General features: G+C 35.1%; 1 protein-coding gene across 15 annotated transcripts in view; it reads left to right on the top strand.

The window, feature by feature from the left end:
- Positions 1–25,830, top strand: part of LOC111046946 (gamma-aminobutyric acid receptor subunit beta) — a 196,848-nt gene that overhangs the window by 53,616 nt on the left and 117,402 nt on the right. For 5 of the 15 annotated variants that reach the window (XM_039431261.1, XM_039431265.1, XM_039431270.1 and 2 more), the window contains exons 2-3: positions 6,920–7,017; positions 23,738–23,805. In XM_039431261.1, coding sequence (XP_039287195.1) covers positions 6,920–7,017; positions 23,738–23,805 — 166 coding nt within the window. Of the gene's footprint in view, positions 1–6,919; positions 7,018–22,914; positions 22,983–23,737; positions 23,806–25,830 lie in introns of all 15 variants that reach the window. The other 10 variants (XM_039431263.1, XM_039431266.1, XM_039431272.1 and 7 more) reach the window with 2 other exon arrangements.

Genomic DNA, 25,830 nt, shown 5'->3' with positions numbered 1-25,830 from the left:
GAAGAAGTAGAAGTAGAATGATGATGATGAAGTGGATGATGATGATGATGAAGAAGAAGATTATACATACCTCACTCATTATTATGGAGAAGTAGAAGTCTGAGAAAGAGAAAAAGATTGAGGAGAAGATCCAGGAGAACATTGAGAAGAGAGATTAGAGAAGATTGAAGAACGTAGAAAGCACATTATAGATCATGAAGAAGTGGAATATCAAGAGAATGAAGATTATGAAGACGAAGAACTGAAGAGAAGGGGGAGAAAAGAGGAGTAGAAGTAGAATACGTTGGAAAAGATATGGAAGAAGATGGAGGAGAAGGAGAGGAAGGATGAAAAGAAGAAGAGGAAAAAGAAAAAAGAAGACGGAGAGAAAAACAGGATAAGGGAAATTGAATGTTGGGAAAGAGTAAAACATCAGCGAAAAAGAGAAATATACTAAGTGTGTTGTGACGCAAGTAAGATGGGTTTTGTTGCTAAGGAAAACTGGGAGAAGAAGGAAAATATGGGGAATGGGGAAACCATGATGATGATACGGCAGCCACCAAGCGCGTTTCCATTCTCTTTCACATCATTTTTTTGCACAGCATATCGATAATAATGAGATAGAGACAGAATGTTGATTATGATGATCTCTCGTCACCGTCTCTTGAATATCCACAATTGCTCAGCGTGCTATTCTCATATTTTTTAGTATGCTCAACTCTTTCCTGTTGTCAATTTCTTCTACTTCTTCTTCATCATCTTCTTCTTCTTCTTCTTCTTCTTCATCTTCTTCTTCTTCTTCTTGTTCTTCTTCTTCTTCTTCTTCTTCTTCTTCTTCTTCTTCTTCTTCTTCTTCTTCTTCTTCTTCTTCTTCTTTTCTTCTTCTTCTTCTTCTCTTCTTCTTCTTCTTCTTCTTCTTCTTCTTCTTCTTCTTCTTCTTTTCTTCTTCTTCTTCTTCTCTTCTTCTTCTTCTTCTTCCTCTTATTTGAATCTTCCTTCTCCTTCTCTTCTCATACGACAAGTGCGAGGAGAATGAAACATAGTATTGGATAACTATAGAGGAGTGTCAAATTCCTGATATTCGTTATCATTCCAATACATGATAAAAAAAAACTCTTCATCATAGTGTCGGAGTTTGAAAGTGGCCTGTTTTATTTAAGTTCATGTAGAACTCATTCCACACAGAAACAATGAGCAAGTTACTCTCATTTTTAAAAAATCAATAGAATCTCTCCTAATTATTGTTTTGTTCAAGATTAGGAATACTGTATGCTCGGAAAAATAAAAATTTGTTCATTATCCAGTGTATCTATTGCCACCTGACGGCAAAATTTCGAAGTAAAGTAATGACACATCGTTGTTGACCAATCAGAAAAGAAAGTAGGCGGAGCTTCATGGCGTTTCTGTCATTATAAATTAATATTGAAATAAATAAATAGATGAATAAATAAATAAATAAATAAATAAATGAATAAATAAATAATAAATACGATATTTGAGATATGAGATAAGATAAACGTTATAATTAATTTGGGATTTCACTTACTATTATAATACCTTGTAACTTGTATTTCTCTTTAAATCAACTAAGTTCACCATTCTTTTCTATTTCCGTTTCATCCATCTCTATTTCTCCAACTCCTATCGTTCTAGTTTCTAGTCTATCTATTTCTAGCTTTCTTCAAACTAATTTCAGTGCTTTTTCTAGCTTTCATGCTTTTCTCCAGCAGTTTTGTCTTCTTCAATCAGTTTTTTTTTTCAAAATGTTTAACATCATCTCGTATCGGTCTCATTCAACAACATTCGCTTTTATTCTCATGTAAATTTACCAATTTATTTTTACTTTCCTTGCCCTATTACCATAGGTAAGGAAAGTATTGCTTTCCGAAAAAAATTAAGGTACCCCAATTTCTCAATTTCTATATGTTTCTAGGTCCCCTGAGTCCAAAAAAGTGGTTTTTGGGTATTGGTCTGTGTGTGTGTGTGTTTGAGTGTATGTGTATACCCGAAATCTTATCTCCCAATTAACGGAACGACTTGAAATTTGAAACTTGAGGTCCTTCCCCTATAAGGATCCGACACGAACAATCTCGATCAAATTCAATTAAATATGGCGGCTAAAATAGCGAAAATGTTGTCAAAAACAGGGTTTTTCGCGATTTTCTCGAAAACGGCTCAACGATTTTGATCAAATTTATACCTCGAATAGTCATTGATAAGCTCTATCAACTGCCACAAGTCTCATATCTGTAAAAATTCCAGGAGCTCCGCCCCATCTATGCAAAGTTTTATTTTAGATTCTCAAGTATCAGGCTTCAGATACAATTTAAACAAAAAATTCTAAGTGGAAAAGATTAAGCATGAAAATTTCTTCAATTAATGTTCAGTAACGTTTTCACTTAAAATTGAATATAAGCTCGAAATTCGAGAAAATGTTATTATTTCAATTGCAAACTGTTGGCAACTGTTGATTCTATTGAATCATCCACTATGAAGAAATAGCAGACTTCGTGTGTCTCCAGTGTTATTGTCTTGTCACCAGCTGTCTTGGATCTTTGAATAGTAGACTTTTATGCGCGGGAACACCAGCGTCAGGTGATCAATTTTCATAACGACAAGGAAAGTTGTGTGACACCAGATTTTTAAAGCTTGTAGGCCTATCGTTCGTTAGTTTTGTTCAATAAGTAATTTCGACTATATCGTTCGTTCCATTGTTCTGTACAAAGTTATGCTATTTTTGAATGTGTGTTCTTTATTTTATCCAAATACCCTTCACTTTATTTGGGAATTTTCAGGAATACCTAAAATAACTTTCTTGTTATTATAATCTCATAATAATAACAATCCAGTAGAACTTGAAACTTGAGCATTTGCCAACTGCTCAATCCAAGCATTTCAAATTTAACTGCAGATCTCCATCATGATAATGATAATTATTGTTGGGAGAAGTTTGGTGTCGTTGACCTCTGGATGAAACATTTCACTTGTGGATTGGCTTTCCAGCTTGGCGTGAAAATTAGCTGGGTTCTTTCCAAAAGGCGAAACTTTATATTTGACAGGTGCTAAAGCATACATTTTCCTTTGGCTCTCGTTCAGACGTTCTGTTTATTATGGAATTTCCCCTGCCATATGCTCCGATAAAATACATGGAACGAATTGAGGGACCACGATTCATTAACAAATCCAGACAGATTTCAATTTCGTTATCCTAGTCATAAGACGAATTGACAAATATCAACACAAATCCAACAAATTATGACAAATCTAAATATTTAACAAATTGGCAAATCTTATCGTCTAGGTTCTACTTGATGATTTCTGAAAATGTTTATGATGAATGAAACTAACTATTATTCAACTAGATCTTCAGCAATTAAGATCACGTTTAAACTACTTGTGAATTAATAAATTTATGAAGGTGAATTCCTCTTGTGAAAAGTCATTACTCACAACTTAGCTCTCAAATAAGTTATATTATGTAATATTTCAGTTGCGATCAAGTTCGTCTTGATAATGATTTGATTGTATGGTATGAGATTCGTCTTGATAATAAATAACTATTCACTCATTCAGGATAAGACAACTTCTAGAAAAGTACCCTACCACAGGCTGACGGTTCCAATTCTAATTCATACAATAGTCCAAATGTAGCTAGGTTATATGCTACTCTCAAATTTTCGAGTTACACTCCAATCTATAATCCGAAACAAACAGAAAACACTACCTTTTATATTCAGAAATGATTCTGAATGAGTCATATTAGTTGTAGAAACAATAGAAAAAGTCCTAACTTCAAAAACACATGAAATTTTGAAATCAAAGAAGCAAACATCCATTCATTTTGTAGTCGTATAACTCTAAAAAGTAAATTCTTTTGGCTTTTGTTGGTGGGGAGTCCCTTACGGGGATAGAATATGTATGTTTTAGTCATATAACTCTATTTGATGAGATCATATTCTCCATGTTTTATTGATTTATTCATTGTTATTGTAGAGTAATTATTATTGCAAAGTACAAAAAAACATTGAATGAGAGTCCAAACTGCTGCTCTTCCGAAATTTGATTAAAAAGTATGGTGGGAAATACGCTGATCTTTTGGAAAATAACTTGCATATTCGAACGAGTTATAGCAAAATCTCTGGATCTATCAGGATAAGGTACTAGTCCAATAGTCCAAACATATTCGATCCGAATATATTACTTTCTCAATTTTTTATTGATGCAAATGCATTATTTTATGTTAAATATTTTTTCTCTTCGCATGAAACTACTCTTTCTCCATTTATTACTAAGTACCACGAAATACCAGCATTTTCTGATCCCTCTGCCACTTCTGAACATTCAAAATGGCTGGAATTACATGGGGACTGTACAGGATAATTATTGTTGAGTTGAAGGATATCCTCAAAATTTTTCTCTTTTTAATCCTATAGCTTGATTCGTTAGTAACTTTCTGTTACTTTTAATACATCAAAGAGTCAACTCCGGAAAATCCTACGCATTTTCATATTTTCATAACTTGTCATACACAGTTTCCCTTTCCATTTCAAACTTTTAAACTCATATACTTGACCTTTCAAATCAAAGGCCAGTAAGGGGGACCAAGGACCAAGTTAACGACAAATTTAATTGAGTTTTTCCTTCAAGTTGGAATGAGTTGCCTGTATGAGCATGTATGGCGCTTATTTTTACTTGCCTTTTTCTGGTTTTCGATCTCAAGTTTTGGTCGGGCTCTATGATTATTCATGATTAAAACAGAGATAACCGCTGGTGTAGAGATTAAACTTCTAGATTAATATGAAAGAAAGTTCACTTTTCATGCACTAATTTATTTCCACCTTGAACTTAGACCTGAGAGATTGTTTGAAAACCCTCACATATACTGCAGAAATACACGTCTTCCAATTATATCGAATATAATTATTAATATCGAGACACCGAGCTTCGCTCGTTATTTTTATTTATTGATAAACAGAACACAATTCTCCAAAATGATCGTGTTTATATTTCAAAGCTGGCTATACGTCAGCTTATGAATTTCGGGGATGCGATATTTTGATTTTCCACAGAATCACTCGCTCACTTTTTACTATCCACAGACGACGAAAGTCTCAACTGTTTCAGCCAAGGATGAATTAACCTTTTAATGTCGTTCAGCGAGTTTTCTCAAGGATGAGACCTAGTGCAATCAAATTTTTATATCATAAACCTACCATTTTCCAAATTTCGTGAAAATCGTTAGAGCCGTTTTCGAGATCCGTTGAACATAAATAACCAGATATGAAAATATAAACAGATATACAGAAATTGCTCGCTTAATATAATAGGATAGACTATTTTCTTATTATTATAGAGGATACATTTACCTGCTATTCCCGTTGAAAGGGTTGCCTGTTTGAGAGCCGAACTCCTCTAAATACCATTTATAGGTTCGAAAATCGCTTTCCAGTGGTTTGGAACCCATCAAAATATGTAGATCTACTCACTTCTAATCATCATCACTTCAGACACCTTCAAGCCTAGATTGGCTAGATCGGGCGTAAACCTCAGCAAAAAAAATGTATGATGTGTGTTGTAATAGTTGCATATTATATAAACATACTTCAAGTTATTAGAGGCACGTATCCATAGAAATAGCAACGTTCTGGCTTTTACTGTTAGACCATTATGAATCTCTGTTGAATTAAAACTGCTTGACAATGGAGAAGACAAAAAAATGTCCAATACACTCTGACAACCTCAAAACCCAATTTAGCTCAAATAAGTTTGGATTCATTGACATACTCAATGTTTTGATAATTGCCTGTACAGTTGATTGTTTTGTACAGTTGATGATACGGTAACAGAATCAACTCATGTTTATGAAAATATCCACTTTTCTCTGTGTATTCAGTCATGATCAATTAGCAAGATTCTAAAAAACAGCAAATAAGAGGAGTTCTCTGTTGTTGAGGCATGGAGTTGGAGGTGGCCCAGTATCGCATGACACCAGAGAATTAGTCAAAGTAAGTAAACTGCAATGCTTCAAGCGACCAGCCACTTACCCTCGAGAAGAAAACGGCCTGAAGAAGAGAGAGAAGAGGGAAGAGAAAAGAGAGGTTCGTGGCAAAAAGAAATTAGAGGAAGAGAAAAAGTTTGAATGTTTCCATTAGAACGTAACATGCGTGCAAGCAGCTAACTCTCGATAGTGTTTTTAATTGCCAGTCTACATTAGAAGGAATTGAATAATGTTACTTGAGGATTTCTTTGTTGGTGAGTTAGTTGAGAACATGGGGAGGTTCGTAAAGGGAATGGGGGAATGAAAAGTTGAAGAAAAGTAGAAATGAGAGTTCATTGAGAAGAGGAAGGAAAGGAAGAGAAGAATAGGGCTGGAGAAAAAAAGAGGAAATAAAATAATTAGAATCATCATGGATTTTAGAAGGATGAAACAGACACTGGGGTATGCAACAGAATGAACTGTCACTTTGAACTGTCACCCTACTATTGGTTGAATGGGGATTACTAATGTTGGAACGCTGACAGCTTGGAGTGAACTTCGCCACACAAATATTCGTGAATAGCAAAGCTAGGAAATCTCAAAGGTTAAATGTCTCTGAATAGTCGGAACGTGATTTTCGCCAAATATTACCCGAATCGTATTATTTGAATGGCAGGACCTGCTAGTACATGAACTTGAAGAGGATCCACACTAGGAATTCATAGCATCCTAAAGTGAGAAGGCATGATCTAAGAATAGATTTTAATTATTGTACTATACTTTAGAAGTCGCTTTGACGACCTGCATTTTAGAATTATTCTAGTTCTAACTTTACTCTATCTTACTGTGGAATTTTTCAGAAGCAACTGTTATACATTTAAAGTGTTAATATCAATCACAAATGATTATGATGTTTATATGAACGATAATGATTTATAATAATAAATATTTTTTATGTTGCAGAACCGGCGGAGGAAGTATGTTAGGAGACGTAAACATATCCGCCATTTTGGATTCGTTTAGTGTCAGTTACGATAAAAGAGTAAGACCGAACTATGGAGGTGAGTCGAACTCTCTTTTTTCAATTGAACTAATAATATTTTTTACCTGTTTCTAATCAATACTTTATTAGGAAGCTCTTTAACAGCATTTACTTACTTCCAATGGAACATCTGTGGCAGAATCCTTATCGATTTATTGTTTTTTTTTTCAAGAAATAAATGTCAATATTAAATTTGAGAAGAGTAAACTATTTTAAGTATATCCATTAATAAACTAGGACTAGCTCTTGCGAATATTGAGACAAATTTAAGAAAGGGAATTGAAGACAGGTAGGTTATATACAACATAGGTTGATTAAATTTTTGATGAGCATTAATTGAAATGTCAAATAAACAAACTTCAAATTTCTCTTTGAACACGAATATTCAGATGTGAATATTTTTAAGAGCCGTCTGAACTATGATCGTACAGACTGAATTTGAACAGTTGGTTATTAGCAATCAAACTATGACTACATACATTAAAATGAAATAAATCAATTGGAAACACGATATTGTACAACAATGATTTCACCCATAATTGGAATAACTCGCCAAGGCTAGAAAACTTCAGGCTTTTTAGTTTTAATTCTCATCATTCCTTGGTTCCCACCTCTGTTTCCTTTGAGTTTCTAGATCGTTCACTAGTTTTCCTTTCAAATTCTAGGATTTCCGTTTGAATTCTGCAAATTCCCGAGTATTTTCGTATTTTCCACAATATGTACTTAGGTTTCTCTTCGAGTTGCTAGTTTTTCCACTCCTGGACCTTCAATTACCCTCTTAACATTTCCCTACAGATACCCTGAATTCTCTTATTTTCCCCGGCGTCTCCTCAGTTTTCCCAGTTTCCTAACATACTTTCCACCTGCTGATAGATTACCTCACGTCCTGACTGGGCATTGAGCGAACCATTATTCGCCTCAAGTCGCTCTAGTGAGCCAATAAAATCAGAAACGTCGCACATATAAGGTGGGGTTTTCTGGAGAGTTGGGGGGTGGAAAGGTATGTAAGGGTGAAGAAGGGAATCACGCGACATTTTCGTTTTCGTAGTCGTCGGTTTGTCGTCGCGCTGAAATTAGTTCGAGGAAGGTCACACCACCCCCCTCTCTACATACTAGGGTTGCTCTCCCCCCCCCTTCGCAACTACTACACTAATCTCTGCAGGCAAGGATCAATCAAAGCACGCAAAGTGGCACACCAAACAATAATGGCTGAACTTGAAGTTGACAGGCAACAAATGTCGTTTCTATTCCACAAAATACTTTTACAAAAGTCGAGAACTTTGTTTCGAATCATTCTCAATCTACATACAATAATGATTTTACAAAATCGGTAACTTTGTATTAATTTATTCCAAACCACAAAACATCTTGAACACTGTTATCAGAAATATTTTATAATTGTTCAATAACGATGTAATGTAACGTTGATGTATTGTGAATAATGGTGTACAACTCATAATGTTTTATTTTCTTCTGAAATATTTTTCAACACAAAATTCAAGTTGCATTGTTCATCGACAAAAATGACGGTTCTACTCATTCTAATATTCAGATATATTTCATAATTGCTCCATAACGATAATTACTGTAAATAATGTTGAGTGAAAACATAGAATATTGTATTTTCTACTGAGAAAGTTTTTTACACAAAATTCAAGTTTCGTTGTTCATAACATCATCGATGTCGTATCTACTTATTGAACTATCCCAGTGAGAGAACCACATTAAAATGTGTTTTTAAATTCATGACAAAATTTTTCACCAAAATCACAGACTTTTCCTTCAATATGATTCAATCCATTCTATTAACAAAAGTACCTAACATTTCAATTTGTTTTTATTTTTCAAAAATATTTTCCCATTTTTATTTCTCAAATATGATGGAATATTATGAAATCATGATGTTTCAAACACCATCAAGATATAAATTATGTCCAGCATCATCAAACAATGATGTTCCAACACCATCATCAAATAGTGATGTTTCAGAAAACTATCGGAGTATAAGTAACAGTAAATTTCGCGGCACCCAACTATGAAATAATCGCAAGTTGGATGCAGTCCAAGCGATTCTCGACCGTATTGTCAGCTAAACAGGTCACCTGTTAATGAAACATCAGCGTCCTTATTCGTTTGCACCGCAATTTATTGAACGGAAATTGAAGTCGAGTCGAAATTTGCCTCTGAGTTGCTGGTGATATGTTTCAAGATGTTTTATTTATTCCTCATTCAAAATTGGTTGAAAGGTGTGTCAATAGCTGATAAATCTTTCCAAGTTGATGTTCTCCTTTGAAATGCCTCGAAGTGATTCATGTATTCATGTGAATCACTTCAAACTGGCGACATTCCTCACACTTATGTGATTCCATAAGTGCTTAACTTCTTGTCTCAGATTTTTCCAATTAGAAAATGCACTTTTTATATCGAAGACTCAAGCTCTAGTGAAAAAGTCCCATTCTGATGACTTTGTGTATTATTTTGTCAACTCTGGTCACCTTATTGGAATTTCAAATGTTTGTGTTCATAATTTTAATAGAATATTGTTGGATCGACTGCCTATAAGTAGTATTAGGTGAATCCCAAACTTCCATATAGTAGTTCAGCATGAAGATTTTTAATGAACTGAATAAAATATGATTTATTCTATAATTTTATTCAACTGAAGAGCTTAATTTATACAGTACAAGAATAAAGTTTTGATACACTGGTTTTATACAGTATTTTTATTATTAATTATTCATGTATTAGAGCAAACAATACAATAGTCGGGGAAGAAAAACAGGCTATTGCCCAAAACTTCTTCAATTTCCTAATTTTGTCCTAAATTGTCCAAATATTATGTTAAAAGTTATGAGTTCTGACTACATACAATACTAACTCGGGTTTGAGGAATATAGCCTACAATAATATATTCTGGTCAATTAATCATATTGATCATTCTAGTTTCCAATCATTCATATTTGGTGGAAAGATAACATACGCTTCAAGAACTCCAACAATACGGGAATAGTCGATTCTGAATCTCATTACAAAATTTCTAACCCATCTAATTATAATAAATTCTGGCCTACAGTTATTCCAATTATGCGGGGAACATTGTTGAATCGACTCCATTGTATTGATATCGATGTACTTCTAGTACTGCTACTGCATATCTATATCGATCAGCAAGGATCAATTAATTAATTGTAAGTGATGGTGTGGATTATTATCTCTAGTCCTACAGATTGAATAATAAATACTGGAATGATATAGTAAACATTATTTAATGATCACTTCATCAAACCAGTACGAGTACAGAGTTATTCTAATTTGCGATATTTCCTAGGCTCCAGGTATATTATATAACCTAGTCTATTCCTGAAAATGTAGCTATATATAATAATACAATAATACTCATGTAATATAATTATAAGAAGAGACAAGCTATTATATAGGATACTTGAGTAGTTTGTTCCTGAGAATTGAACCAAATAAAATGAACAAGTTTAATTCATGAGGAATGAAGTTTTTTTTCTGAGGATGAAACTAACGTGGAAAGGATTTTCCCGCAAGGGACTCCCCACCAACAAAAGCCATACGAATATACTTTTTTTACTACTGTGGATTCTAGACGTGAGTGATAAAATATACGACGATGTATACAGAGAATGTTGGACAGTATCAAGTGGGTTCCGAGCCACTAATAAGTGGCTTGATGAGGCATAACTGTTAATTAATTGAATTTAATAATGAACATTGATGCCCGTTCTCACCAAGCTCGGTCAAGACATTTCAACTGGTCACCAGATTTCTTTATCAAATATACCAGTCTCATAAACGTTTCGGTCTCCCAATTTCAACACTCCCTTCTCTAAATAAGAGGCAAAACTTCAGTTCTAGAAAACAAACATCTTATCTCCGACCAGTCGAAACACGAATCTGTTTGTTGAGACATTTTGATGGTCGATTGTGTAGAAGGAAATTGTGACTGCAGTCTGCTTGAAATGTAGTGGAGGGGGGAATAGTAGTGTACTACAGAGTGGGGGGAAGAGGAACAAGTAAACGAGAGAGAAAAGTGGATGAGAGAGGATGAGGATGCAGTCTGTTCAAAATGTAGTGGAGTAGAAAGTAGTAGTGAACTGTGGTAGAGGGAAAAGAAGGAAACCAGGGGAGAAGAAGGGTTGATGAGGGAAGATTAGAATAGGAGAAGAGAAAAATAGGGGAAGAGGAAAGGGAAAACTAGACACGATAGGCGTTGGGACAATGTGGTCCCAAGTCGCTTCCAGTCGGCTCTAATCTAAATGCAAATATTGGCTCGAGTCTGTGGAGGCCCGACTCGAGAAGTAGTTTCCTCATCATCATTCATGCTACTTGCTCGTCCCTACATTACAAGCCAACTTGCTATTTTAAACCGTAATTATACTGAGTCTCTCACCAAAACCACAACAACTAGAAAACAAAGCAAGTCCGGTTGCAGCACAAACAAACAGGGATTTCCGTCTTTTTTTTTAATGTGAAACGAATCAAACTGGGGTCTCTTTGTAAATCTACCAACAGAAGATCTTGGAGGATTTTTCAATGAGAAAGATTCTTCTTGAATCATCTTTTCAATTCATTGGGTGCACAAAATCAAGGGAAAGAATCAACAGATTTGACGAAAGCCGTCCCTCTCCTGAATTTTCATGAACAGTTGAGTCCAAATGAAGTTGTGCTCCCACTTCTCAAAATAAATCAGCACAAACATCTTAATCAAGAATTTGAGAGCTGAGGATTTCCAATTCAGTTAGATTATTATGTTAGGAGCTTCGAACTGTATTGATAAATTGATTATAAAGTCTTAGCCAGAAGAAATAACTGAATATTATTATCCACTAGCTCACCCAGTCAACTTCTTACCGCCAGAAAGTCAATGTATCTCATGTCACACTTGACTCTATTTGGTAAATCATGAAATTTATCTGTCAATCAATATTTTCTTAATATCTCAATACGGACTTCCTATGTGCTTAAAACTGCCGTTTTAATACCAGTAAACAATTTTATCACAGAGTGACGTGTTTATTAGAGCTGGTAAGTTCATATGCTAAATCATATTATCACAACATGATCTTGAATCATGATGATCTTTCCGTTCTACGTTAGCCGCTCGGCCGACAATTTAGAAAACATAGATCTGTAAAATGGATTAATATATAATTATTATCAGCCCACCTATCAAAATTTCTGGTCAGAAACCATCCCCAATATTCACACAACATATTCCCAAAGTTTCATGCCGTTCTGTCAAGTGGTTTTCGAGTCTATAGGGAACAAACAAACAAATAAACAAACTAACACACAAACAGACATTCATTTTTATAAATAGAGACTATAATAAATGAAATGTGAGAGAAATTACATCTATTACATACATCCCAACAATCAAGAACTTACCTTTCGTCTATCTCTCACTCTCATTCCAGTGTAAAATTGATATATCTTGTGTGAATCTTATACAATTCCAGCAATTTTCCTTATTTCTCTGTTATTCTTCCAGAATATAACATATTGGAAGTATCATATAGAAGTATCATATTAGAAGTTTATCATATCAGAAGTACTCATTACCATATATCTAGAGTAAGAAAAGGCTTAGGCTCATGTGGGCATGATCATCAACAGAACAGTAAAGTCCTCACATACAAGAAACGGAATTTGAGATCCATCGATCTCTCATCATCGTTGTATTCCCCTTCACCCACGCACAAGTCCACTGCTCATGTGGGCATCACCCTTAACAAAAGAGAAGAGTTCTCACATACAAGGAACATTTCGTTGGTAGTTTGTAGCCGAAATGTGACCCATGTGACAGAGGCGGCCGTAAAAAACGTTCATCCTGGTCCCAGAAGCTAATTGCTAAGAGCAAGTTAAGTTTATTGGGCTCTTAAAAGAGAGTGAGAGCACCTAAATACAAGAAGTTGCTCTTCAGACTTTTATCGTATCAACCAGTCTCTCTGGATGTTACATTTTGCCCCATGTTGCAGATTGTTGACTTACAGGGGCATACAAAGTTGACTTTTATCGTATCAACCAGTCTCTCTGGATGTTACATTTTGCCCCATGTTGCAGATTGTTGACTTACAGGGGCATACAAAGTGGTAGGTGGAGAACTCTGGGGGGTATAAATGGAAATAAAAATCAAACTCTTCTTGAAATTCTGAATCCTGGGAATCAATATGTACACATCAAGTTATCTTTATTCTATCTGACTCTCCAATTTCTGTTCTATCATGAGCTATTGTTATTCCAATAATATTACATAAGATTCAATGAGGCAATATCATGAGTATTATAAACAAAACTGACAGTTTGAAAGCACCATAGTACTTTGTTGCTAGGCGAAATTCACAGCTAAGTTCGATTATGAGCAGCTGATAAAATATCTACGACACCATAGTAGTATGAACCTCTCAATCTATTTTTTCAATCAAAAAATCAAATCTGATTCGAATCTGAATTTGTTAAATGAAACCTCCATCAAAGAAATACCCCTCTTCACATTCTATTGGTGGGTGTCCACTCCAGCATTTTAGTTGAGATCTACTACGTCAAAGATTTTCAACCAATCACGAGCGAGTTCACGCCCCTGCGTGCTCTCATTGGCTGGGGCTACAGCCAGGCGTCACACAGTTCCCACCAATGACGAGCGAGTAGACAGCAATCTTGGAACAAATCATCATCTCAATGAGATTTTATTGGTCAAATTAGACTCCATTTTGTAGTACAATTTGAATTGAGTTCTTTGCAGTTTTGATTAATATCGCCACTTTGTTTGAGATCTCATTTGAATTGATATGATAATGTTGATGTTAGTTTACCTATTTATAAAAGTTGAGAGCATTGCAGTTCACAAAAGAGAATATTCCTACTTCTGTATTAGCAGATTGCATTGCAATATTGATTACTATGAACAGCATTTGATATATATCATTAGTACTGTAGAATTTCCATTCATTACAGGAAAGTCAAAGCTACAATGAAAAATATTTGATATAAAGTATTCTAATAGGGCTAATTTTTTCATAAATACAACTAGTTTCAGCACTCATGCCAATTTCAAGTTGAAATACTTTAAAATTGCACAAGTGTTAGAACTAGTTGTGTGTTTATGTGAAAAAGTATAGAAAGGGTACTTGTTATTTCTTTAATAATTTTATGTTTCGACACCAATATAACACTGTCTTGGTTGAAACAGTTTGATTCAAACTTGGAATTAATATGAAATTTTACACATCAATTTCAATTGAGCAATAACTATAACTAGCAATATATGGAATATTATGTTCTAAGCACATTTCTCAACCTATTGTTATCAAACAAGATAACGAGCTAAACGAGATTAGCTCGAGAAGTTCCTAAACGATAGGATGAGCCAAAAGAGCTGAACGAGATATTAGGGATACAATCTCGAAGTTGAAAGGTTAAGGAATGTTGAAGTTTAGCGCAGTAGTATTTAAAAAGTGGCATCATCAGAAAATAATAATAATAATGAATGAACTGCCAAGTTCTGATTGAGTGGAGGGGCAGGGATGGATAAATTCGAGTGAACGAAATACTAATATAAAAGTGAAGTTTGAAATGTCAAGTTCATCTTGATTGTTATTCCCAGTTCTGAATGAAGGAATAGGAATGGATGAGCTGCTGCTGCAGGTATACTACGAGTTTAAAATGAGATTTTGAAAAGTTGAGTAGAAGATGAAATGAAAGGAGGGGTTTCATGTGGGAGGGAGGAAGAAAGTGAGTTTGAAGTAGGATTGTGAGCATTTTGGGGCGCTGACAGGTTAGAGAAAAGCCAGTTGGCGAAATGAAACGTGATGATGATACGTTCTTCGTTGAGCAGTTAGTGAGATTCACTTCATTCTGTCAGCGTTGAATAGATGGGAAGCATTGATGTTACTTGTAAAGGATGTTGACAGTGCCAAGTGAATCTCACTGCGATGAAAGTTACTGAGAAGAGCTTCCTGTGGAGAACGAATTGAAATTCAGCCAGTCTTGAGGAGAGGTGAAAAGTTTGCCAGCTACATGTTGTCTTTGGTTGTATTGAGTAGGCAGACAGCCTCACATCTTCGCTGAATTCAGTTCGTAAAGAATTCATGGACACAAGATGAGTCTTGACGATGGCGCACGCTGAAAGCTGTCAGCACTCCTCACAAGTATCACCAATGCACACCCCTTCGACTAATGCTGACAGAATGAAGTGGATCTCACCATAGAAAGCTGTTAGAATGAGTTATCTCCAGCCGCTAGACACTACCTGCAACTAGGTTCACTTTTCCACCAACGCTCGTTTCAATCTTTCAACGCGACAGTATCTGGTTGGAACGATTTCCTGAGAGAATATTTTCTATCTTGTCAAAGATCCTATCGATTCTCATGGAAATAATCATTAGACGCTCTGAAATTCCAACACTGGAATCCACGATACACACTGAGATATGGAACGAAAAGCCAATGTAATTACTGTCAATGTATTGTTAAAGTCCAAAGACAATTGGTAGCACTAAAGACTTCTGCGACTAAAAATATTGACAACAGTGAGAGCCGCTATAGTGAGGTCCACATTATAATGGCAGTGTACGATTGACAATACTGTTGCTGTCCTTTTCTATCATACAACAAAACAGATAGCACTATATCTCTCTCGCTTTGCAATGTTGTATATTTGCCAGAATATTTTATATTTACTTTGACAGTGACCGTACAAAACTGAACAAACCATATTCTCAGCCGCCATATTTTTTCTCCATTCTATCAAGTACTTGAGTACACAAGTCGTATAATTGATTTAAAATGTATTTTTGAAACAATGAAATAATTTTTAAACATTACCTCATGAGAAACACAAATTAAACTACCTGAAATGACATTTTAAAAGGTTGATAACTAGCCATCCTAGTCTTCATCTATGCTTAAGTTAGCCTACCCGTATAGGTTAGACCTACTCGTACCGGTATAAATAATATTGAAAATTTATTTCATAATTAATACATTGGAATTACTTATTTTTAAATGAGATTACTATTTTTCTATTATTTTTAAAGGAAAATGGAATAGAATATCTACCAAATAACAGAATTTCTGTTGTTTTGAAATTCAGATTGTTGTATCACAGCTTTTTAAATTAGCCGCCATTTCAGGTTTGTATAAAAATAAAAATCTGATCTCAGTCATGGAAGCAAATTTTTGAATAAAATTATGAAAAAATGTATTTTCTTGATCAATTTGACATTAAATTGATTATTTTATCAAGGAAATGATAATTATTATTAGATTAAATTTAATGGGATGAATTGAGTAACAGCTGTGTACAGTCAGTGGCAAAATGGAGAGACTTGGCAACGTTTTTCTCCTATCTTTCTTCACTGCCATTATAACGTGGACCTCACTATAGGTAGGAATTCAATCAGAGTTCGTATTTGAAAATTTGTTGAAATCGTTCTCAAAAATAATTTACCTTCCATCCGATAGACAGTCATCATGTTACTCATACACCAACGAACAAACTTTGGAAAGCAGCGCTCATTCTATTCTTAGCCAAAGTGTTCATACATCGCAAATGGAAATGAATAATAATACAATGAATACAAATGATTTTGTAACGTATAAATCTATAGTCCAGAATGCATCATGGATCGTTTTGAAATAGTTCACTTTTTCATGAACTAGAACCTTATTCCTCAATTTCTACTGAATTTTTCAAAAATAAACAAACGTTTGAAGCTCTGACTGACTCACAAGAACATGAACACAACATATAATATTCAGATGCTGCTCAACTGAACAAAGAATTCAAACTACATCAACGGTGATATGTTTTCTCAAGTTTTTGAAAAAAATATGAAATACATATGTAGAGTGATAGAATAAGCAATGTGTATAAAGGAAATAGCTAGCCGTTTTAGAATATATATGTAAATTGAGGAAATGGCTGTTCATATATCTAGAGGAGAGAACTAGCCGTTTTGTTTTCAACGAATAGGAATGGTCTGAGAAATATCATTGCCAGTCATATTATGGTAAAACGATTCAGAAGGTAAATGTTCCTTACAACGGTGAGAACGGTTTCAGATCAACAGTGATATTGGAAGAGAGAGTGAGTGAGTGAGTCGAAGACACTGAGGGGAGAGTGAAGAAGAGAGAGAGTGATTAAGAGAGAGATTGAGTCCAGTCTTACAGGATGTCAAACTATTGATTTAAATGTAGCGAAGGAAAGAAATATAAAAAAAATTAGATTATATTCATCAAGAGAGGGACAGAAAGAGATAGATTGGATTATATTTATTAAGAGAGAGGATGAGTGGGAGTGAGAGAGACAATAATAATGCAGATGAGGAAGGAAAGAAGACAGTAGAGAACAAGATCTACGAGTCGACAATAATTTCATGAAGCAAGAATTGAAAGAATGAACCAAGAAAAGATATTCGACTTTTGCATGTAAATCAAAGCACTGATCAGATGGCATGGAAATGTATACGACTGCCATCATTTCTGTCGACTATTTCTTGCATTTTCTCTCTCTTCGCCTCCAACATAGCTTCCTGAAGCCCCCTCTCAGTCGCACACGTCTGTTGTTTTTCTCCACAACCATCTATCTCTCATACATTATCCTTCACTCTTTCTCTCACAACTCTTTGTTATCACTCTATCTCTCTCTCTCTCTCTCTAGGATCACCTACTTTTCCTGATATTCTCAGATCGGAATCCCAGCCGTTCTACACGCCACTGATTCACTTCAATTTGAATCTTTTTCGGCGCTCATCGCATTTATCGGGCCTGATAAATTTCTTCTATTTTGTGAACGTGCATGACGAATTTTTGCCACGAAGACAGTAGACAGTAACAGTTGTCTGAATGATGAATTTCTGCAACGCAGTAACTGTGCTAGAAATAGGAGCTCCATTTCCACAGTAGAAATCACGGAGCCCTCATTTATACTCTGCAGCTGGCCGACTGCCAACTTGATACATTTTCCGATGATTTCAAGAATTTAGAGGGTGAACTGTCATGGAATTATTCCTTCCTCGCTCGGAATCAACATACATTGAGGTGAAATCATGGCATACTAAGAATATTACGTCTAATAGCTCACATATTTTTGGAAGGCTAGCTTCAGAGTATCAATAAATACATGAAGCTACTCCTACTAAAGATTTAAATGAACTGTAGGATGATTCCGCATTTATCAGACATGCATATACCAACATTAGTCTCTTCAAACCATAAATTTCACTGGAATCTTATTGAATCCAGCCTCATTTCAACAGTCAATTCTTATTGGAACTAAAGAAGAACAAGGATACGACAAGTTCTTTTCACTCTCTGAGATCTGGAGATTCCATCTAACATATGACATCAAATCTAGCCTGATACTAATTACGACAGTCAACTCTCATTGGAACGGAATGAAAATAAGGATATCACAAACTTGTTCTATTCTCTTCTATAACTGAAGATTTCTTCAATCAGGACTCATGAAGTAAAGCTTAGTTTTACCATAGAGAAACAATAGCATAAGTAGATATCCCATGGTATAGGGCGTTTATGTCGCAACTTCTACTGTTATCTCAAGCTGATAGCCCACGTAGTTCTTTTCTGTGAAGCTTTATGACGCTGGTAGTCTCTCATATTGTGCCGTTCATACACTCTTACCCGGTCAAAACAGTAAACTCGACAATAATCGACAGTAATCGGCTTGAGATAACAGTAAAAGTTGCGACATAAATTCCCTATACCATGGGATATCTACTACTTATGCTATTGTTTCTCTATGGTTTTACTCAATCCAAACCAGCATATAATTTTTATCATACTACGCATCAGTCTATATCACTCAATTACATTATTTACATATCTTTCTATCAGTGATTATAACAATAAACTTGATTTCACCAGTCAATTTTTATCAATCCTAAACACAAATTCAGCTCATACAATATAATTATAATAAGTGCCACCGAAAATATATTGTGATTCAACTCTATTGTCTCTCTTGGAAGCTGGGTTCAACATTGATTCAAATTCGAATAGATGACAGAACAAAGCATCAGAAAATGGAAAGAAACAGGTTGGACCATAGAGCAGAAATTGAATAGAGTGACGCAGCAGCACGAGTGATCAGTTTGTGAACGAGTGAGCGAATGAGTGGAATAGAGTGAAAGAGAGTGAGAGACTGAGGTTTTGGAGCCGATTGAGCGTGCATTGACAGGAAGTGGTTGGCCATTGTGAGATTCAATTCGAATTGTCATCATTCCTCATAAATAATATCAATCCACCACATTCAACCAATGCTGACAGTTTGAGGCGAGGCTCAGAGCAAGGGTGGGTAACCCCTGTTGTCTGTGCTGACTGATAGTCAAATTCACTTAATACAGTCAGCTTTGGTTGAATGGGAAGCATATTGCCATAATATGAGGAATGCTGCAAGTTTGAAGTGAATCTCACTAAGCAGGTTTTCACCCTTCTATAGTGAGATTCACTTTAAACTGTCAGAAATTCCTATGAATTATATGAACGCTTCCCATCCAACCAATGTGACTGTGTTATGTGAATCACACTTGCCTACAAACACAAATCGGTGGCGCACTTGAAAAATATAGATTCTCGCTGAATATAATACAGGCTGCTCTGAATGTCTGTCTCTGTCTGTCAATGTGTATGTTTGCAAGAAACAAGGTGGATAAGTTTTGGGCCATACAATACTATAGCATCCTTCTATTACTATGGTTTTGAGTTGTGAGAGAGTGAGATGAGGAATAACTGTGAATGTGATTGCAAGTGAGATGGAAAACTTATTTTGTTGAGAATGTGGGGGGTATGGTAAGGATGGGATGCTCAGGTTATAGGTAGCGCACGACGAGATGACTCCTCGCTACCATTAGAAATAAAGGAGACCAGGGACCATCTCTTCGAGCTCTACTAAAGGACCAAATTTTGGCGCATGTGCAGTAGTGTGCCGTTGCACGCACGCACACACACCGGCAAGCATCGATTCCGCCAGTGCAGGGGCGGGGCTCCTGTTTCAAACAGAGCAGCAGCTGATTTTGGAATTCCTGTCACCTCTTCCAACCACTCACTCTTTCTCTCTCCTCTCTCACTTCTGTTTACCATCCACCAGCTGATCACTGACACCCAAACACTGTTCGCCATAATTGAATTTGCCTAGATTGGTAAGTGTCAGCATTGTTCGAATGGGAAGCGTTGGTGTTATAAAGGAGGATCCCTGACAGTTTGAAGTAGCAACCAGGCACAGTTTTCAGATTAGTAAATGTCAGTATTAGTCAAATACGAAGCATTGATGCTACTTACAGGAAACACTGACAGATTCAAGTAGCTACTAGACTCAGTTACAGATTATCAAGTCAGCAATCTATGGATGGAAACCATTGAGAATATATAAAGAGAATGCTGGCAGTTTGAAGTAGACGTACACTGTGATGAAGAGGGAGCTGACCCTATTCACAATTAGCAGCAATTGATCTCTGACTGTTTGCATTAATTTCAAATTAGCCGCGCAGTAAAGCAAAAATTGGCGCGTTGAGAGGCTGTTGCTATGTTGAAATTCACTTCAAACATTCAGCGTTCCTTATGAATAACATCGATTTCTTCCATCCAAATAATGCTGAAAGTTCGCAGTTCGATGTATTGAGGGTTGGATAGGTTTTTATTCATATGTTAATGAGCTTCCCAATTACCATACTATATTTTGACGAATTTAGGCTATTTCTTCTGAAGTACTCAGAAGCCATTGCAATAGAATGATCTATCAAGATATATTCTATCTCTCTAGAGGACCTATTCTATCTTTCTATCTATTCTATCTATATTCTATCTATTCTATCGTTATACCTTCTCTAGAGGATCTATTCTATCGCACTAGAGGACCAGGAGTCCTAATTCCGCCCTAATAAAGGCATATAATCAATCAATCAATCTCTATAATGTAGGCTATAGTATGTATGGTAAATCCCTTTATCATCTCAAGCTGGATTGGGCACTAAGCATGGCGGACCCACTATATTCTAGTGTTGGAGAAATAATTGTTATAGAATGTGATAGATTCAAATATGCAATCCTTAGTTATTAGTTATTAGACCCATATCATGCGTTTATCATGTGTATCAATATCCCCATGAATTAAGTACGGTGTACATACTCTTCAATTATCTGTTACAATAAGTATCAGTTCGGCAGATATCTACTTATAAAAGCTTCAAAAAATAATTATTATTAGGCCTAGTATGAATTTTCATTGGAGGGGTATCACTAAAACCATTGCTTGCTGTTCATTGGTAAATTTCTCAAAATGGAGTCCATGCCTGATGACGTGGACATATCAGCCAATAGCAGTGCGTTGTAAGCGTGTACCTCTTCCAAGCAGCTGAAGTATACTCGCACGTGATTGGTCGACCTTGTGTGACGAAGTAGGTATCTAAGCTGACGTTCAAACTGATATCCACCAATAAAATTTGAGAATGGCGGTCTTTTAGGAGTAAACAGTTAGAATTGAATAATCTCAAATCAAATGTGATTTTCCAATGAAAATAGAAGACCGATTTCTCTGACAAGTTGCTGCTAGCAGTGTAGCAGCTGTAACAATAATTTATTATGCACAATTCATGATGCACATAAGTGGTTCCGCAATTTATATTGAGTAATAATGAATAAATTATATATCTTGAATAAGATATATATCTTGGATGATTACTTGTCATCTACCCTTTCTTGAGAGCTCTAGTGAATCGGGAATCAACATTTCAGTCAACAAAAATTCATATCAATATCACATTCATCGAGTATTATCTTGGTACCAGACTTTCTGGGTCGGTCAAGAGTAATATAATATTAAGGATTCAAAATGTCATACAATCCACATCTTTCAACCTCCGTACTCATGTGCTTGATGAAGTGATCCAAATATGTTTATCAATCCAACTCGAATACCCAACGTAGATAAAAATGACATACCTGTCTTCAAACGAGAGAAAAATTATTATGGAATAAGTTGACATTAAATCAGATAAGACATGTTTCAAATATATAAAATGTACGACAACAATATTATAATTGAACAAAGCAATATTCTGAACAAATTGCGAAGGTATGTAACAGGGACCTATTTTGTACTCCTATTGATGTGATGATGTAATTTGTAGCCATGTTTTCATTTGTATACATTTTTTAATTAAATATGTTCCATCGTTTTATATTATGGTAGTTGAAGGATGAGACCAGTGTGATAATAGCTCAGTTGTGATCAACATTTGAATGCAGGCTGATTGATTCGCTCAGGAGATGTTGAATAAGTTTTGGAAAATTTATATAAAAAAGTTTCAAATTGTAGTAAACTCAATTGTTTACATGAATATTAGAGGAAAAATGTTTGATCTTCCAGTATGACAAATCTGAGCTGCAGTATTGAGAATTAAATGAACTTTTATCAAAATTCCCATAAAAACAATACAAGTTATTCAATAAAAGTTATTAAATACGTATAGAGTGATACAAGGTGATATTCAAAAGAATGCTTAGCTAGTATATGACTTATTTGAAGTCAACTGTTTTTTCTAACAGGATTCCTCATTTTTTCAGGATTTGCAATCGAATCTCAATTCTAATTTCGCTCTAGAAACACTCCATAGTGATGTAGAATAATTCATTGACCCGATAAGTTTCATTCTTGGAAATTATTGTCATTTTCAAAAACGTCGCTAAGATTCGTCGTATGCCTATCTAGTGATTTATGACCTTCAATTCTGATGATGAATGACGAGAACTGTAGTTGCATAATTATTATTCCAACAATATTCATGAACGACCCGAGCAACGATCAGCCTGTATTGCAGTTGACGCCTGTTAAATTTGATCTGGATTAGGAGGATTTTGATGCCCGTTACAGGTCCTCCCGTGGAAGTGGGCGTCACAATGTACGTCCTGTCCATCAGTTCCCTGTCTGAGGTTCAAATGGTACTAACCCCAACAAATAACTGCATTTCCAAAAATATGTTAACAATTACTGTTTTTTATCCTAATCAGTATATTATTGTTCTTATTTTCCATCATTATTTGTGGTGACGTTATGTTTTTAGACTGAACTTCCTACCTTTCCGTGTTATTCACACATACCATCCAACCTCACACTCACCTGCCATGAGAATAATGATAATCATTGGTATTCACTTCCTAATTTTTCTTATTCTTTGGTAGCAAATGTTACTACTACTTACCCCGGTGTTGAATTCTGTCTCCGTCTATTATAGTCTCCTCCTTCTTCTATCTCCTTCCATGAATTTTCCCCCTTCTCATTTTTGCTGCTACTGTACTTCAGACAACGAGCATGTTTCTGTTTTTTTTTTCAATATTGATGATATTATTTATTATTTCAATAACTAACAGGCTCAGTTGACTACAATAACTAAAACGCTTCCAATAAGTGTAATGACATTTTTTTGTTTCGACTATGATTAGATAACAATGAATATTACGCTTTTATGAGTGTGATGATTATGATAATGAATTTTTTGTTCTAACAATGACTAGATTATTAATTTTTGTTGGAAGCGAACGTAGTGAGCTCGTTTAGATTTTAGAATCGAATCTAACTGTGGGGTCCATTGTCGTCTCCTCGCTTCCATATTAGCAACAGTCCCAGCAAAGCAAGCAACAAACATTTTGATCATTTTTCCTTTTTTCTTTCAACTTGAATCATTGTTGAATTGCAGGTCCACCGGTTGAAGTCGGAGTTACAATGTACGTTCTCTCCATCAGCTCGCTGAGCGAAGTAAAAATGGTACATCAAAAAACTAATCAAAAAATAATAATCCGCATATAATTGACACATTTACTTTATATAATACACTATACTACTATTACGAGTAAACCTCTTTCTTCAATTAATTTAGTTAGGACAGTTTTTGTTTTACAATATTATGCTCTTGTCAGTGAGTCATGTTAATAAACTTGGATTGGACAAAGTAATTTCGTAGCCGATCTGTGGGCCTCATTCTGATTTTCCCAGGGATTTTTTAAATGGCGGTTCTTCTCAAGAAAAATATTCAAATATTTTTGTTTGGGGATATTTTCCTGTTGCAACAATCTATATGAACGAACATTAATTATTACACTTCACCCTGAAAAATAATGCAGATTTACTAAATCGTGACAAATCCATAATAAATTTGCAAATAGTTTAGTAGACCGTTCAAAGCATATGAAATAAGCCCACAAAATAAGGTATTGTCTCCTATGGAAATTTAACGTAACTATTCATCCTAAATAAAACCTGATACTTCACTAAAATCATAATAGAGCCGTGATAAATTGAGAAAATAATTTCTATAATCCCTTCAATACATATAAAATAATAAGATAAAAACACACAATATATCGTCAAATTTTACAGTTCATTATGGAACGGTTCTACAACATCGATAGCGACTCAGTTGAGTTTTACATATAAAATAAGAACATCCACAGAATCGATGCTGCCTCCCTTGGGTATTGAACGTTGAAAATTCAGTTTTATCACAAAAGCCTCTGAATATACCTCAAAAAAGTACATTCAGTTCAGAATTTGATAATTTTAAGAGAAATAGTTAATATAACTCAGTTGAAGTTCCAGGTAGAACCGGTATTTTGTCTAATTCACACTATACACCGTTTATGGTACATTTGAAAAACTAATATTATACACAGAAAACCTAAAAAAGACAAGATTTTATTAATCAGATTGAAGTTCCAAGTTAAGTTCAAGGTTTTATGATAATTTGCTACTATGTGGACTAGGAACGTTTGTGAGTCCTACAAAGACAACACATCAAGTCTAGACAGTCAGAAACATAAACGATAATGAGTTCCCAATAATTTGAAAATGTTCTTCCAATGTGAACGATTGACCCTACGAGCAGTATATTGATTTTCTTAATACAAGAATGTGGTAGTGATTCTCTCAGCACAATTGTTTTCACAGAGTTTGAAACGGTTCAACAAAATTACTTTGAAAAAACTCAAAATTGTTAAGCTGCTACGTATAGTAGTTGACCTGATTTCTGAGATATCAACACATAATACAAGTAGCATTGTGCTAGTGCCCTGAATTCCAAAATATTTTTCAAGAAGCTCGATGATAGTAATAGTTACGCTGCAAGTAAGATCACGATAAAACATTTTTGATATTGTGAAAATGTAAGTATAATAACATTCACAGTATTACATCCATAGACTGGTTGACAGACAGGATGAGAAACAGTACAGTTACATCGCAAAAAGTATTTTCTAAACTTTCTTTTGAGATACTGGTTGTGATTGGTCGAGAGACTGATGGCTTACAAAAGCTCCACCATGATTGGCTAAAAAAGTTTTGAACTTGTTCTCTCAATGGGATGCTCACAAAGTTATTAGTTTTTTTCGGGGAAGTAAATAAAGAAACGAAGTTGGGATGTGGGAGAAGGAATAAGATGATGGGCAAAGAAAGAACATGAAGAATGTATGGAAAGGGAAAAGTGAACCATTCAAAACGGGCGCAAGTGGGGATTCAATTAAACTTGGTCTTGCAAGCCATTGAAATGAGACTCTCTATTTCTGATAAAATGACGACTGTTATAGTTTTATTCTTGCCTTCAACTGTTACACAGCACTTTGAATGTGTTTGAAGCACTTATCACTCACTCACTCTTTTTCCAAGATGCACATTTGGTCAAATATTGAATCTCTGTTCAAATTTTTTGCCATTGGACACGAGTTTTGATCTACCGAGACACACGTTTTTGCATACTGAAACACGAGTTTTGATGTACCAATACACAAGTTCCGATGT

Source organism: Nilaparvata lugens, chromosome 6, assembly GCF_014356525.2.
Source record: "Nilaparvata lugens isolate BPH chromosome 6, ASM1435652v1, whole genome shotgun sequence".
NCBI classification, from domain to species: domain Eukaryota; kingdom Metazoa; phylum Arthropoda; class Insecta; order Hemiptera; family Delphacidae; genus Nilaparvata; species Nilaparvata lugens.
This window is presented reverse-complemented; position numbering and strand designations above follow the sequence as displayed.